At 35.5% G+C, this 14,471-nt stretch overlaps 1 protein-coding gene across 4 annotated transcripts in view; it reads right to left on the bottom strand.

The window, feature by feature from the left end:
• The window catches only part of LRRC9 (leucine rich repeat containing 9), an 80,068-nt gene extending 66,049 nt beyond the window's left edge, over positions 1-14,019 (bottom strand). For 3 of the 4 annotated variants that reach the window (XM_081957290.1, XM_081957292.1, XM_081957291.1), the window contains exons 1-9: positions 13,952-14,019; positions 10,857-10,950; positions 9,235-9,453; positions 7,612-7,752; positions 6,654-6,717; positions 5,478-5,548; positions 4,664-4,846; positions 2,905-3,090; positions 1,229-1,437 (exon numbers count right to left, since the gene is read on the bottom strand). In XM_081957290.1, coding sequence (XP_081813416.1) covers positions 1,229-1,437; positions 2,905-3,090; positions 4,664-4,846; positions 5,478-5,548; positions 6,654-6,717; positions 7,612-7,752; positions 9,235-9,453; positions 10,857-10,913 — 1,130 coding nt within the window. In that variant the 5' untranslated portion in view covers positions 10,914-10,950; positions 13,952-14,019. The remainder of the gene's footprint in view (positions 1-1,228; positions 1,438-2,904; positions 3,091-4,663; positions 4,847-5,477; positions 5,549-6,653; positions 6,718-7,611; positions 7,753-9,234; positions 9,454-10,856; positions 10,951-13,951) is intronic. The other variant, XM_081957293.1, reaches the window with a different exon arrangement.
• Between the last annotated feature and the right edge of the window lie 452 nt (positions 14,020-14,471).

The raw sequence follows: 14,471 nt of genomic DNA, 5'->3' as shown, positions 1-14,471 counted from the left end.
GACCTCGGAGCCAAGGTAGGTCCTAATGAATTTTTTTTCTTGCTGATTTTCCAACTTTCCCCCACTAAAACACACGTATCTGTCTGAGTTAACTTAAACAGATACAAAGGAAACACAACCAGTATTCAAATTCTATCAAGTGCGCTGCAAGAACCAAAAGTGTGCCTGCACTCCATTGCATGTATAAAGTTGCTATAATAAAATAATAAGCACAAGGTCTCTTTTTTAATGTTAGATTAAGGATGGTGTTAGTTAAAGAAATCCAGGACTTGTCAAAGTTCAATGTTACTCCCAGATAGAATTAATGTATCCTTGTATCTGAAAGAAGTGTGATCCTGAATTTTAGAACATTCATGCATCCCTGAAATTATCAACCTTACTCATCACATTCCATTTTTCAGCTAATGGAAGATAGTCCTCCCATTACAAAGGACAATTATTTGGGGAAATACCCATTTTCCTTTCAGGTAAATACAATATTTTTGCTTTCATCATCACGTTAATGTCCCAAAGGACACTATTTCTGAAAAGGCAAAAGGAGCAATGTTTTTTTTCCCCGCAGAGGGCTACTGACATCTATGAATGTAAAAATATCAACATGAAAATCATTCATGTAAAAAAGAAACCCGTTATCCTTCCAATTAGGAGGACTTTTTAACGGATGAAACAATTTTGTTAAGTTAAAACAAATCTAAAATATTGAGTACTTTTTTAAAAAGTACTGCAATTAAACTTTCTCATTTAGGTTCTAGATCAGGGCTGTCAAACTCGTGACCCCTAGGCCAGGTGTATCATGCGCTGGCCATGCCCACACCCGGTTTAGCAAAGGGGGGGAGGGAAGTCCTGATACATCCTGTGACACTGCCATGACCACACGAGTTTGACACTCCTGTTCTAGATATTTAGTATTGAGTTTATACACATATAGCCGTTCAAATCCTAAAATCCTACTTTAAACTTTATTTACACAGAGATAGCCTTTCAAGTCTTCAAGTCCTACTTTATGGATTTCCTGAATACTTCTCTCCTTCCTACAAATTCCTTCACAACGACATAAACACAGCAGAGCACCCTACCTGCCTCTTCCAGAGGACAGGCACGTGTGAAGGAACTGAGGACCAGCATGCAACCCCCAAAGTGGATCTTATCTCAAGCAATGAATTCAGTGTCTTCAAGTCCCAAACCTGTTCAAACAGCAGCCCTTGCACCTTTCACAAGATGTACATACTCCTGCAGTTTCTTGTTCCAGAAATTTATTCTTCTTTTGAGGGCATCTAATTTATGAAGAAATAGTTGCTCCAGACTGGATTCTTCTGTGGTCTCATCTGGACTCTCAACTTCCCCATCTGATTTTTCATATTCAAAGTTCCAGCTAGAAGAAACTTTACTAGCTTGTATTTTTCCACTTGCTTGAAGTTCCATCAATTCACGTTCCAGCTGTTTTAAGACAGAAAGCAAAAGAAATGCATTAGTTTGACTGAAATGTACGAAGGATAGGAACATTTAATGAAAAGCTAAAGCCCAAAACGGTATACACCAAACAATGTGCAAAAATAGGACAAGAACAAACACATGTGTGTTTTGCTGCACATCACTGCATAAATAAGAAAATATTTCAGTTGTTATTCCACAATGAAGAAGAAAATATTATTCCACAATGAAGAAAAATACTACAACATTTTTAGCAAAATTATGCAATATGCACCAATTCTAAAAGTATATCTAATATCCATCTTTTTTTAAAAAAAAAAGTAGTCATGTAAGGTCATGTAGATTGTGATGCAGAGGAGACAGGGAGGGAGGGAGGGAACACTTTTTCCTTCACATACACTTTCCATGCAAAAATGTCTCTTCCCAAGTATTTGCTTCCACAAAAACAAATTGGACTTTTAAGAGCAATAGGCAGTGAGACTAGTCAGCAAATAGCAAGCACAGGAAGGAAAGAATTAATCTCCCTTCCCCTTTTATACTGTGGTATTGCTCTGTGTTGGGACTCCATGTGGATACTTTTTCTTGGATAGTTTGTTAAGACAAATTTGAATTTTGTTTTAAAGACTTGGTAAACATATATTAAGACGTACTGATTTATTAACCAATTGCAAAGGGGAAGTATGTTTCAGAAACACTCCAAATTCTATTCCATTAGGTTGTATTTGGAGTTCAATATTAAACCAAGGGGACATAGTACTTTGCTCAAATATTATGTGTGCTTTTATTTATTATTTATTTATTACATTTTTATGTTGCCTACCTCCCTTATGAGGTGACTCTGGGCAGCATTTATTGAGTATTATTAGTGTTGTTTGTCACTCTGTCAACCAGATGTTTGGATTGGATTTGGCATTTTTGTCACCTATTGAGTCCTTCCCAAGGGCCTGTGATGATTATTAGTACCTGTTTTGATTAAATAACTCACGTCATGAGACTGGATTAGTCTATAAAACAATTTCTTTTGTATTGATTTATTTGATTTCTATAGCCACCCATCTTCTAACCTTGGGCAGGCTATATCATAAAAACATAATTAAAAATACAAAATAAATATATATGGTTGCCAAGTAAAACTATGTATCGATATCTTTAGGGCCCTTAACACACTTGGACCTGGCAGGTAACAAGGACTTCACAACCGTACAAAAGGTCAGATGGATCAGAATGGTCCTAATCTCATCCTAAACTCTGATAATTTCAACCTGGGATTGAATCGGGAACATTCTGGGTTGCAAAGCCTGCATTCTACCAAGACTTTTAATGAAGAAAGGCTCACTACTGAATTCTTGCCATCTTACTTCTGGGGGAAGTAAGTAATTCCTACTTGGATTTACTGAAGGTATAATAGATTGTGGGCAGGCGCTTGAAACTTCAATGGTAGCATTCAAACAACAGGATTCAGCCAAAATTTACTTTGGTGATGGCGGGGTTTGCCTTTCTTACATGTTTCACATAGCAGTTGAAATGTTTAAGACGATCTTCTGGCAATTTCTGTAGTTTGTTCTTTCTTTCTCTTAGCTTTTCAAGCTCCTCATTCAGCTGTCTATGAACACTCTTGATTCGCATATTGTAGTACATCACTTTTTTCATCACAGTTGTCTTCAAAAGATAAAAGAAAAACTCAGGAAGGGGCTGAATGTTGGCATTTAAGGATACAATAATAAATTAAAAATTCTAAAATATCATCATGCCATTCTTGGATTGTGTCTCCCAAGTTTGAAAGGTGGACACGATATGGAACAGCCTCGTATAGGAAAGCGTTTCAATGTCCATTCTATACTTTCTCTACTGGAACCTTCAGCACGTCTATTCCCACACAATGGTAATGTTTTCACCATTCCTCAATGTAAATAATCTGCTCTTCTCTGGGTAGAGAATCTCCAATGCCTCTACAGCAAGCAGCCCCATATAATGATGACATCAAGAACAGTTAGTGGATTAACACTAATTTATTTATCAAATTGATTTGCTGGCCAACTTGCAGTTCAGGCAACTCTGAACAGTAACTCTGAGTAGCTATTATAAATATATCAATGTGTGGATTGTGGATATTCTAAGGTAAAGGATGGACAGTGTTAAGAGAAACAGTCCTTTTGAGAGGCAATATGAGCCATCTGTAGTTCCAAGGCACAGAGGCTAATTTCTTTCTGATCTAATTTAAAAAAACCTTGCATTTCAGCAAGATGTCCATTAGGATCATTTAAAGAAAAAGAAACAAGTAAAGTAAAATGCACTAAGGTGATTTGCTATAACACATATCCACAAAGTTGCTAACACAATTTCCAAAATTTTGGAAAACCAGAGAATTAACGTTTAATTTTAAATAATATCAGGTGAGGGTCACTTTCCTGCCATACATGACTGAATTTGGGCAAGATTCAAAATGCATCCTAGGAGATAATTATTCCTGTAAGCTTTCTACATTTAGCAATAGGGATGGTCCTATTAACATAGTTCTTCTCCTCTAGAAAAGGATTCTTCTATCCTATTCAAACAACTGCTGAAATTAGAATTAAACTATAAATTGGATAATCAAGAAAATTTATAATTAAATGAAGAAATATTTTATTAATTTAAATAATAACTGAGCATTAACCTCTATAATTATATTTTTATATTGCACACATACTCACACATAATATTTATATTTCTCAGCTAGTAAGTGTTATGATGTGGATGATCATATATACAAAGAAGAGGAAACAGGTTTTTTTTTACTCCTAGGATGGAATACTAATCAGGATGGATAAAAATCGATTTTTTTTTAAAAAATCAGAATCAGATTTTTTTTATTTTTATCAAATTTATTTTAATAAAATGCTTTTGGAGTAATAATCTATCTAAAGATAGTTTTCTATTTAAGATACATTAATACTTTAGTTCATTCAGCATGAAATGAAGTTTAATTATGTAGCATGAGGCTGTATATTCTGCAATATTGGGACAGTCGGTGAGTCAACAGCAGGTCAGAGGAGGAGTTGCTGCGGGACAGAGATGATAGTTTCTCTTTAAAAATTATGACTTAAATCAAGTTGATCTAAATCAAGCCTTTTTACTAAGTGATTTAAATTGTGATTTAAATCGACTTGATTTGAATCAAATCCACCCTGATACTAATGTAATTAGCTAACAGTAACCTCTTTCTTTTCTGTGTCTTAAAATCTGTACTCACCTCTGCCAGCTCTTTGATTTGTTTAGAAGATACATCGTAAGTGTCAAGCCTTTGAAGCAAAGGAATGTGATATAGCACATGTGTTGCATAATTGCACAGGTGACAAACAGGGTTAGCTTCATACTGGGGGTCATTCAAACACAGGTCTGTTAAGTGAGGTAATCTTGCCAAATTGGTAATTTCCTTTGCAAAAGAAAAAAAATGAAAAAGCACCACTTTCAAATATATCTAATATCAAGAACTATTCTAGGCTTCACCATTCAGAGAAAACCTGCAGAAACCTAGGAATAAAATAAACTTGGAATATTTCAATGTTACATTTTCTTAACAACAAATAACCTTTCTCCATATTACCCTGATCCTCCGTGAATTGCATTGTTTGCCAATTTTGTCTCTAGGTCCAAGTCAAGAAGCTGGTGATGGTTTATAAATCCTGCATTGCATGGGACTGTGATATTTGAGGGACCACCTCTCCCCAATCATATCTACATGTCTCATCAGGTCCAGCACAAAGGATATATTTTAAATCCCGTCAGCCAGGGATTGTCATCTGGAAGGCCCAGGAAGGCAGCTTTTTTCTGATGTGCTTCCCCTTCTTTGGAACATTATCTCCCAGAAGCCAGATTGGCCCAACTTTCCATACTTTTTGTTTTTAAGTTATTGTATTTGTGTTGTATTTGTATTACTGTTTTTATACCCTTTTTGTCATGAGTTGCCCAGGCATTGAGATAGGTAGCTTTACAAATCTGAATAATAAAATAGATTAATAAATAAACCAATTAAATCAATCAAGCCAAGAGAAGGCAACACCTACTTTAAACGAGCGTATTCTGTTACCAGACAAATTTAATTTTTCAATGCTTTCACTTGGGTCCAAGCGGTTTCCTAAAAGAGAAAAGGAGGGAAATCATTCTTGAACTTTTCTCTCTGTTTTGGTCTTGGTTGCTATTAAAAAAAAACTAAACAAGGTCAGATCTGGTCAGAAAGCCACATGGAAATACAAGGCTATAGGAAAGATTGAAAAAAGAAGAAAGCGGTCTCATGTAACTGCTATATTGTTGCCAAGAAAACAGCATGGCTATGCCCATGGAAGAAATAGGAAAAAAGTTTGAACCAAGTCTTTTTTCTTTGTTTCAAGGATTTCTTGTGAATTGTAATAGTATACAAGTAAATGCAATAGAACAATGTCTATAGAACAATACATTTCTTTATACATGGGCAAATCTTTTTAAAAATATTGGATCTGCTTGCCAATCTTATATTCTATTTTCCACAATAATCAACAACTACCTATGGAAGTTCATCGGATGACCTGAACACAGTAGCCCTCTCCCAATGTAGACTAAAGAAGATGACCTTGATAGAGACATACAAGATCTGTTGCATTATCTTCCTTACTCTCTACACCCATTAATGTTCCTGTGCCAATAATATTCAGAAATATACACCTCTGATCCAGAATGGTTATAATTCCTCTTTTGCACAATTGATGTCAGTGATTACAGCAACATCAGAGCCAAAGGTCAAAGCCAAATAACTTGGCCAAACAGTTGACTGATGGCTTAAACCCAGTATCAATGTCTGGGCTGAAATAGCATGAAATAGGGTGAAATGGGATTGATATTGTTTCTCACAATACTTTTTCTCTTATTATTAGTGTCAAAACATGATGTGTCACAATGCTTGTGTTATTATTTGTACACATTGAAAAAATTGGGTAACAAAATGAAACATACCCTAGTAATAGGTCAATCACTTGAAAACTGTCCTATTGTCACTAAAATCTCACCTAAGTAAAACCATTAAGCTTAGCATCTAAAACCTTAGCTATACTACTGTATTGCATAGCATGGAATATAAAATATTTCTACTGTAAATGACAAGCTACTGAGCAAGAGAAGAGTTCCAAGGTAGAAAATCTATTCACTGTTGTTTTCCCCATTAATAATATGCAAAATAATAGATATGCAAAATACAATGCATCTTGTACCAATTTTACTAATATTGTTATCTGCAAGATTGAGTTCTTTCAGTCTTTGCAATGAAGTCAGCCCCTGTAAAAAATACAGATTATTATATTTAGAATTATATAATGTTGCAAACTTTTTAAAAATGTAGCTATTCTTTAAAGCATACGTACATTAGACTATGTTGCATAAATCAAATGGTTTTGGAAAACATTTTAAACCAAGTTGTATTTTGTCTCATTTTCTGTGTTTTTCCTGCGGAGTCGGACAAACTACGACCATTAACAGCAGACCTTTTACAACTATTTTATTTAGCAGATTCCTAATAATTTTATTCCTTGAATATGGCTAATAGCATTGCAATTCTGGCACTCTCCCTGAAGATTAAGTTCAGCTAGCTCTTATGCTATTTTGTTTTAAATTACAGTGGAGGACATCCTTTGTTCATCTAGACAGTTGCAGAGTTATTACTATAGAACAAGATCGTCTTGCGAGTATTATTTTCAAGTGAATATTATTTTAATTTCTGGTTTGGTGGTGATTTTATTAACTTGTTTTAGAACAGGTAAGTTTAATGTTGATTGTTTAAATCTTAATTGTATCTTCTAGTTCACTATTCATCATTCCTTCAGAAAGAGGGGGGCAGGAAACAAAGAAGAAGAAAAAAGGGAAAGGGAAAAAGAAGGAGTCTTTATGATTATTGGTGGATTGCGAAATATAATTAATCACTTGTACAACTGGGATACCTAAGAGCTTAGTATTGCTGAGATCATATTTGTATTGTTGCCAAATATATTGATCAGAAACTGCTTTTGGTGATAAAAGTGATTATGTAATAAAATGGAATAAAATGGATCAGCTGTTTTACTGTTTTTTACACAATTTGTAATGATTTAAATAGCATCTTCTTCTCTCCCATTTACTTATTCGTACAAAGAAGAGATAGATGAGAATCAATAGCTCTTCAAAACCGAATCTTACCTGTATTTCTTTAATTTGGTTCCCATTAAGCCAAAGTATCTCCAGCTTTTGTAGCATTTCCAGATTTTCAATAATGGAAATCATATTGCAATACAGGTAAAGTTTTTGCAAAAGGACACATTTTTCCAAACCAGCAATTTTCTGCAAAGAAATTAAAGTCACCAATGAGGAAATTTAAAATGTCTTAATGTTGCAGTAGATCCACAATTCATGATTATCAACCTTTCTTTCTAATGCACAAATATAAATTTGAAACAAAGGAGAAGTTAGTTTTTCCTGAATCAAATTTGATTACTGGAAATTTCACAAACATAGGCATGTAGTATTCATGGCAACAATACAGTAATAGTTCAATGCTGCTTTTTTCAAGCAACTAAGATTTACTAGTGGTTTTCCGTCCAAGTTCTAATCAAATCTGGCCCTGCTTTTCAAAATCAGCCAAAATTGAGCAGGTATTAGCGGGACAACATCAAATAATACACTGAAGGTGATGTATGAGTTAGATGTGAAATGGACTGAGACATTTTACTTGGGCAAGACTTCTCTTATCATTGCTAAAACTGCAATCAGACTTAAAATCTAATAATACAAGCTGAAGCTTCAGAGCTATATTCTCTCCAAAAATAGATGAGGCCTATAAATTCATTAAAACATTGTGCAAAATATTACGTCTTAGAACATTCTGATCTTGGAAAGGCCCATGCTAAGGTTGGAATGGCCTGCTTTTCAATTAGAACATTCTGTGACAAAATATTCTGCTCACTTTGTATTGCAACCAAATCTTGTTAATGTAACAGAAGGGAGAAATTATTAAAGTAATGTTTTTGACTATACCTTGTGTTATGTAAAATTAAGAAAGTTGGTCTTTTCACTGAAGTGATTTTGGAGGTGTTTGGGGTATCTTAGAAAAGAACTTTCACAATGCGTTAACTTACTTGTGGTAACTTGGAAACTTAATTCAAGCATGATTTCCTGAAAGGATTAGGAATGGGGTTTGCCATTAAGAAAATACTGGTGTTACCAAGCCCAGTGTAATTATCATGTGAGGTGGAGGTGTTATAATCACCAAGACAGAGAGCAGTTTGAAGAGGCTTTTTTTTCAAACTGGGACAAAAAAATGATGGGAATAAGTGAATAATAAAGAGTATCATAACACTAATAAAGAGTATCATAACACTGAACTGAGGAGAAACTTCCTGACAGTTAGAACAATTAATCAGTAGAACAACTTGCCTCCAGAAGTTGTGAATGCCCCAACACTGGAAGTCTTTAAGAAGATGTTGGATAGCCATTTGTCTGGAACGGTATAGGGTTTCCTGCCTAGGCAGGGGGTTGGACTAGAAGACCTCCAAGGCTCAATATTTTTGTGTTTAATTAAAAAGATTTTAGCTATTCAACAAAGTGTTTATTCTTATGATGGAAAAACATAATGAATAAAAAGAAATGAAAAAGAAATTAAGTATCTTTTCATTCATGTACTACTTTTTCTAGCGCAGTCCTGGTTGTACCACTCAAAGAGTCAGATCCTTCCACCCAGAAAAAGGTGCAAAAGAGCACACGTTAGAAAATGAAGATTTCCTTATCCACTGGAAATTAAAATGCCAGACTTCAGTTCCTACTTACTTTCAAACAGCATTCAGCTATCCATAATTCTTTAAGAAACGGACAGTTCTCTAAATCGGAAATCCACTGGATGTGCTGCCTAACCAGAGTTAGTTTTGTTAAACTGGGGAAATGAGACAGTCCTACTATTCTGGGGTAACCTGAGAAAAACATCTCCAAGCTTCGTGTTGAAGGTCCTTCTTGCTCAAGTCTTTCATAAGCCAATCCATTACATGTACACTGGAAGAAACAGTTAAAGATTATTAATATTTTCCCTTTACAATTGAAAGATAAAACTATAAGTAAACTCCAAATAGCTTTGTATTATGACAAATTTATCCAGAAGAACTCCATATGTATTTATTTTGGTCTAATATTAATTCCAGGGAGCCCTTACATTACCTATTTCACTGGTTGACTTTTTTTTTTTTTAAATGAATTTTATACTGCAATTTACCAACTGGAGATTTGATCTACATCCCTTTTGGCTGCCCAGACTTCAAGGATTACATGCATCTCAATGATTTTCATCTTAGCTAAGAAAATTCCATTTACAACATGCAAGGCTCTGCCATCTACTCTGAGTGGCGAACAAGAGTAAAAATACCATAGCATTATCAAAAATAATTAATGCAAAAAAGACAATCTTGAGAAAAGACCACACCATCCCATTAACATTTTAAGAAGAAAATCTGGAAAATTGCATTTATTATTGATAACCTGATTGTTAATAATAAATAATCATGATTTTCAAAAAAATGTGTTCACATCACATGCTGATCAATCATTTACTTAAGAGTTTATAGAACTAATCACATTTAGCATGTCATGCAAACACAGTTAAGGCAATACTTGTTCATCAGAAATACTACAATGAAATCAGGGAAATGAATGTGACAATTATGGCTGCTCAAGATCAGTGGAGTACTCAGTTGTATTTCCTGCTCCTCACAATGACAAACAGATGCTACTAGGATCCTTACAAGGAAGAACAAAAGCACATAGACCAACAGTGTTTCCCAGTAGCTTCTATTAAAAGACTTCAACTGGTGAACTTGCAGCATTTATATAGTACTTATAAAAATATCAAGGCTATCATATTTGCATAGAATGCTGAAAAATATTCTTAAGATTTCTTGATTCTATATTCCTAAAGATTCTCCTTTACAGATTATGCAGTAACAAGGAACATTCCTTGCAAATGCATGGTTGCAAACTACAACACTGATAATCAAAACATATGATTGATTGACAGAATCAATTTAATATTGTAAAAGGCACAGATTAACCTATTAAATAATGAAATGAGGTGCCAAGTTTTCCTATTAAATCAGAAAGGTAAAGAGATAGAGCAGTGTATATAGCAATAATGACAAGAGTTAACTTGCTTCCTCTGTACTGCCAATAAAGCCTGCATGTGATATGTATTTAAAAGTTTGTTCATATACAACACTGAGAAATAAATATTTAATAACCTTACACAAATTCTAAACAGTGAATTGAAGGGTTATAAGTGGGTGACAAATATGATAATATTTTTATAGGCCCAATTGTAAGATCAGAGGGGTAGATATTGTTTATCATTCTGTTGATAGCTCTTATAGCATTATCAAAGATGTTTTTCAAAACAAACCAAAACTTACCAACTCTTTAATTATTTCATCAGAAGCAATCTGGTTTTGAGAATCACTCTGTATCATTTTCTGAGCATTTCAGCTTAAAAGACATAGTTCATACCTAGACATAAGAATTAAAATGCAATATCTTGCTAAGAAATTAATTATGAACCCAGGATTAAGCTGTTAATGGATGATAAGAGAGGACACATATGTTAAAAGATAAACTTTAAGATATCTAGATCCCAAGCTCCAAAGCATTTCAGAAATTTAGAGCCGTGTTTCCCAATGTTGGCCACTTTCAGATATACTTCAACTCCCGAATTTTCAGTAGCTACCATCGTTGTTGAAGAATTCCATCTATTGAAGGCCAGGAAGTTGCTAGGGTTGGAAAATACTGCTCTAGAAACAATTTTAAATCAGCTATAAATGTTTGCCAAGCCAAAACAAACAAGAGTAATATGCTCTACCAGCCAACACCCACTAAGTTACCTTCTTAAGTTTCCTTATATGGAAGCTCTGAAATAGATAGTCTATTCCAGGGATTTTCAAACCTTTAGGATGAGCAGGCATTTCAGAATCTTAAAATATTATTACAGTACTCTTGGCAAGTGGTTACCATAATAAGTATACTCACAAAATATTTGCCAAATTCAGCAAGGGTTATCACAAAATACCCATTTACAAAGAAAATGAACTGCAGATTGTTTTTTCATATATATATGAAACACACATATATATACACATATCATATACATATGTGTGTGTATGTATGTGTGTGTGTTGTATTTGTGCTGATAAATAAATAAAGGGAGACTAGTATAGATCCATTTCAAGCTATTTAGCTCTCATCAGCTAGCCATACCCTTACTGGGATTGATAGCTGATGAGAGCTAAATAGCTTGAAATGGATCTATACTAGTCTCCCTTTATTTATTTATCAGCACAAATACAACACAAATATAAAAAGGCAACATTAAAAATAAAAATATGGTTTTCTGCCTGGATGGTTTTCTGTGATGAGCCGAAGGACAGAAAGAGGGAGTAGTGAGCTTCCTCCCATATTTGGGCATACCAGGGGTTGTAACACAAATACACACACGCACGCACGCAGGCACGTACGTGTGTGTGTGTGTGTTGTATTTGTGCTGATAAATAAATAAAACAACACAAATATAAAAAGGCAACATTAAAAATAAAAATATGGTTTTCTGCCTGGATGGTTTTCTGTAATGAGCTGAAGGACAGAAAGAAGGAATAGTGAGCTTCCTCCCATATTTGGGCATACCAGGGGTTGTAACACACATACATACATACATACATACATACATACATACATATTTTATTTTAAAAATGATTGTAATAGTAAATATATGTTTCCTAGTATGCTTATAAAACATCATAGAAACTAAACTTAAAGAAAAAATACCTATAGAACCAGTTTAACACTAGCACATTACTCCGTCCCACTCATTCAGGCAGGGATGCTGCAGACTGTCAGTCAAATAATTTCAACTGGTGAGGTTGGAGGAAGAAAGTTTTCTCTGCCACTGCCACTGCCACTGCATTGTGGAGCATCTTGCCCTCAGAGGTGAGGAAAGCTTGCAATCTCTTGGCTTTCTGCAAAGGCATCAAAACTACCTGGAAGTCACTAAAAGTATAACTGCATACAGATCTATTCAAAAGTTTGTGTGTGTGTGTGTGTGTGCAAGTTGCAAATAATCCAAAGCATAGATTGCCTCACAAGATTTTAGCACGCAAGTTCTAGATTCTTTCTAATAATGACTCTCTAAGAGAATCATCTTTTGATGATCTGTAAACATTACATTTTCATTCCCCTCCCCCGATAATTAGGATGCTATGTACTAATTTGAGAAAAGAAGTAGACTCTTTTTTTACTACTTCTGAATGGGTTGCTCAAAATTGGAAAGGTTTGGAAGAAATTTACAGAACACATCTACACTGTACTGGTTATGTGAAATTCCTTATTAACATGCATTTGCAAAACAAAACACTGATTTTAGATGCACGACTCAGTTTTCTTCTATAAAATAGACAAAACCCTCCATTGTTTGCTGTTGTCAAATTTAAAAGTTAATTGGTGTGAAAGGAGTTGTACCCATAAAAATGCCAAGTGTTATTGTGACTAGCAAACAATACTTGTAGGATATAAGAGAACATGTGAAAATTATAATTTTCAAAAAGACTCTTAATCAGAACAAATTCTATATAGAGAGAATGTGATTCCAGACACATTCCCCACAAAAGAGGGATACACAACGAACAATGAAAGATGAATGCAACACAATAAATCCCAGATCTAATTTAACAAAATGCTGCATTCAAATAGCATATTGAGCACAAATAGCATATTAGTTCAATGTGATAGTGTGGTTCACCTAACATAATATGTTACAGGAATGTGTTTAAACCACTACTTGCCCCCTTAAACCACAAATTATCCACAATCAATTTCTGCAAACCCAGACGTTGGGTGATTTTGAGCTATTATTCCTCAGCTTTTGGGGAGGATAAAAGGATAGGTAGGTAGGGGTGTGTGGAACACAAACATGAACGTTGTTTCATGAAAGATCACAGGAAATACAAGGTATTTCCCATTCTTCTATGCTAACAATATGGGGTTCAAATATAAAAGAGCACCTAAGCAGGGGTCTCCAACCTTGGCAACTTTAAGCCTTGTGGACTTCAACTCCCAGAATTCCTCAGCCAGCAAAGCTGGCTGCGGAACTCTGGGAGTTGAAGTCCACAAGTCTTAAAGTTGCCAAGATTGGAGACCCCGACGCTAAAGCAAGCTAAATAACCCGCCTCAAGTCATTTTAATTAAGCTCTCAAAGAAGAACGCAGTCCCAGTAAAGGTTGAAGAAGAATTCCAGAATAATTTATGGAGCGAGGAAGGTGCTTCTCTTTTGCGGGGGTGGGGGGCAAAAGAAGGCACGTTCCCAGCCTTCAAATTATTGCAGAATAACTCCATAGCCTGGGATGATCGGAATCCTAGCCCAACCCGTTCGAAGTGCACCTGTTCGGGAAAGGCGACGGAGCAAGGACGATTCCACTGGTAGGCAAGTGCCCCTAAATCGTCCTCCCCAGCGGCCATCACTCACCTGCCTGGAGCCCTAAGTTGCTGCCCAAGTAAGTCCAGGCTGTGTACAACAGAGGCCTCTCTTGTCACTAGGCAACCACATTTTCTCGCTCATTGCCAAGCTCCAGCCAACCAGCGGAGGCGAAGCCACAGCCTGATAACACGTGACCTGGCTCCACTGTGAGGAGACATTATTCCCCACCCCCGTGGAATTTTCATAGAGTTACAAGCAGATCCCGTCGGGATATCTTCGGTCCGCGCAGGCTGAATGCTATGACGCGCTTTGGGGGGGGATGTTATGTTTTTGTCTTAACAGTGGTTTGTTGCTCATTGCAGTATTGAGGCAAAGATGTCTTGTTGCGATAAATGCCAAACCCTGCGGTTTCATGGAATACAGTAGGGCTGGGCTTCAGGCAAGGGGCTTTAAACATGGCTGGAGTTTACACTGTCTTTAGGGAAATAAAATCTCAGTTTGGCTTCAGAGAGGTGGTAATTAATTAAATATAAACGTCTGCGTCCTCTCTCTTAGTGCACACATTCTT

This window comes from Natrix helvetica (genome assembly GCF_964273705.1).
Source record: "Natrix helvetica genome assembly, chromosome: 1".
Taxonomy (NCBI): Eukaryota; Metazoa; Chordata; class Lepidosauria; order Squamata; family Natricidae; genus Natrix; species Natrix helvetica.
This window is presented reverse-complemented; position numbering and strand designations above follow the sequence as displayed.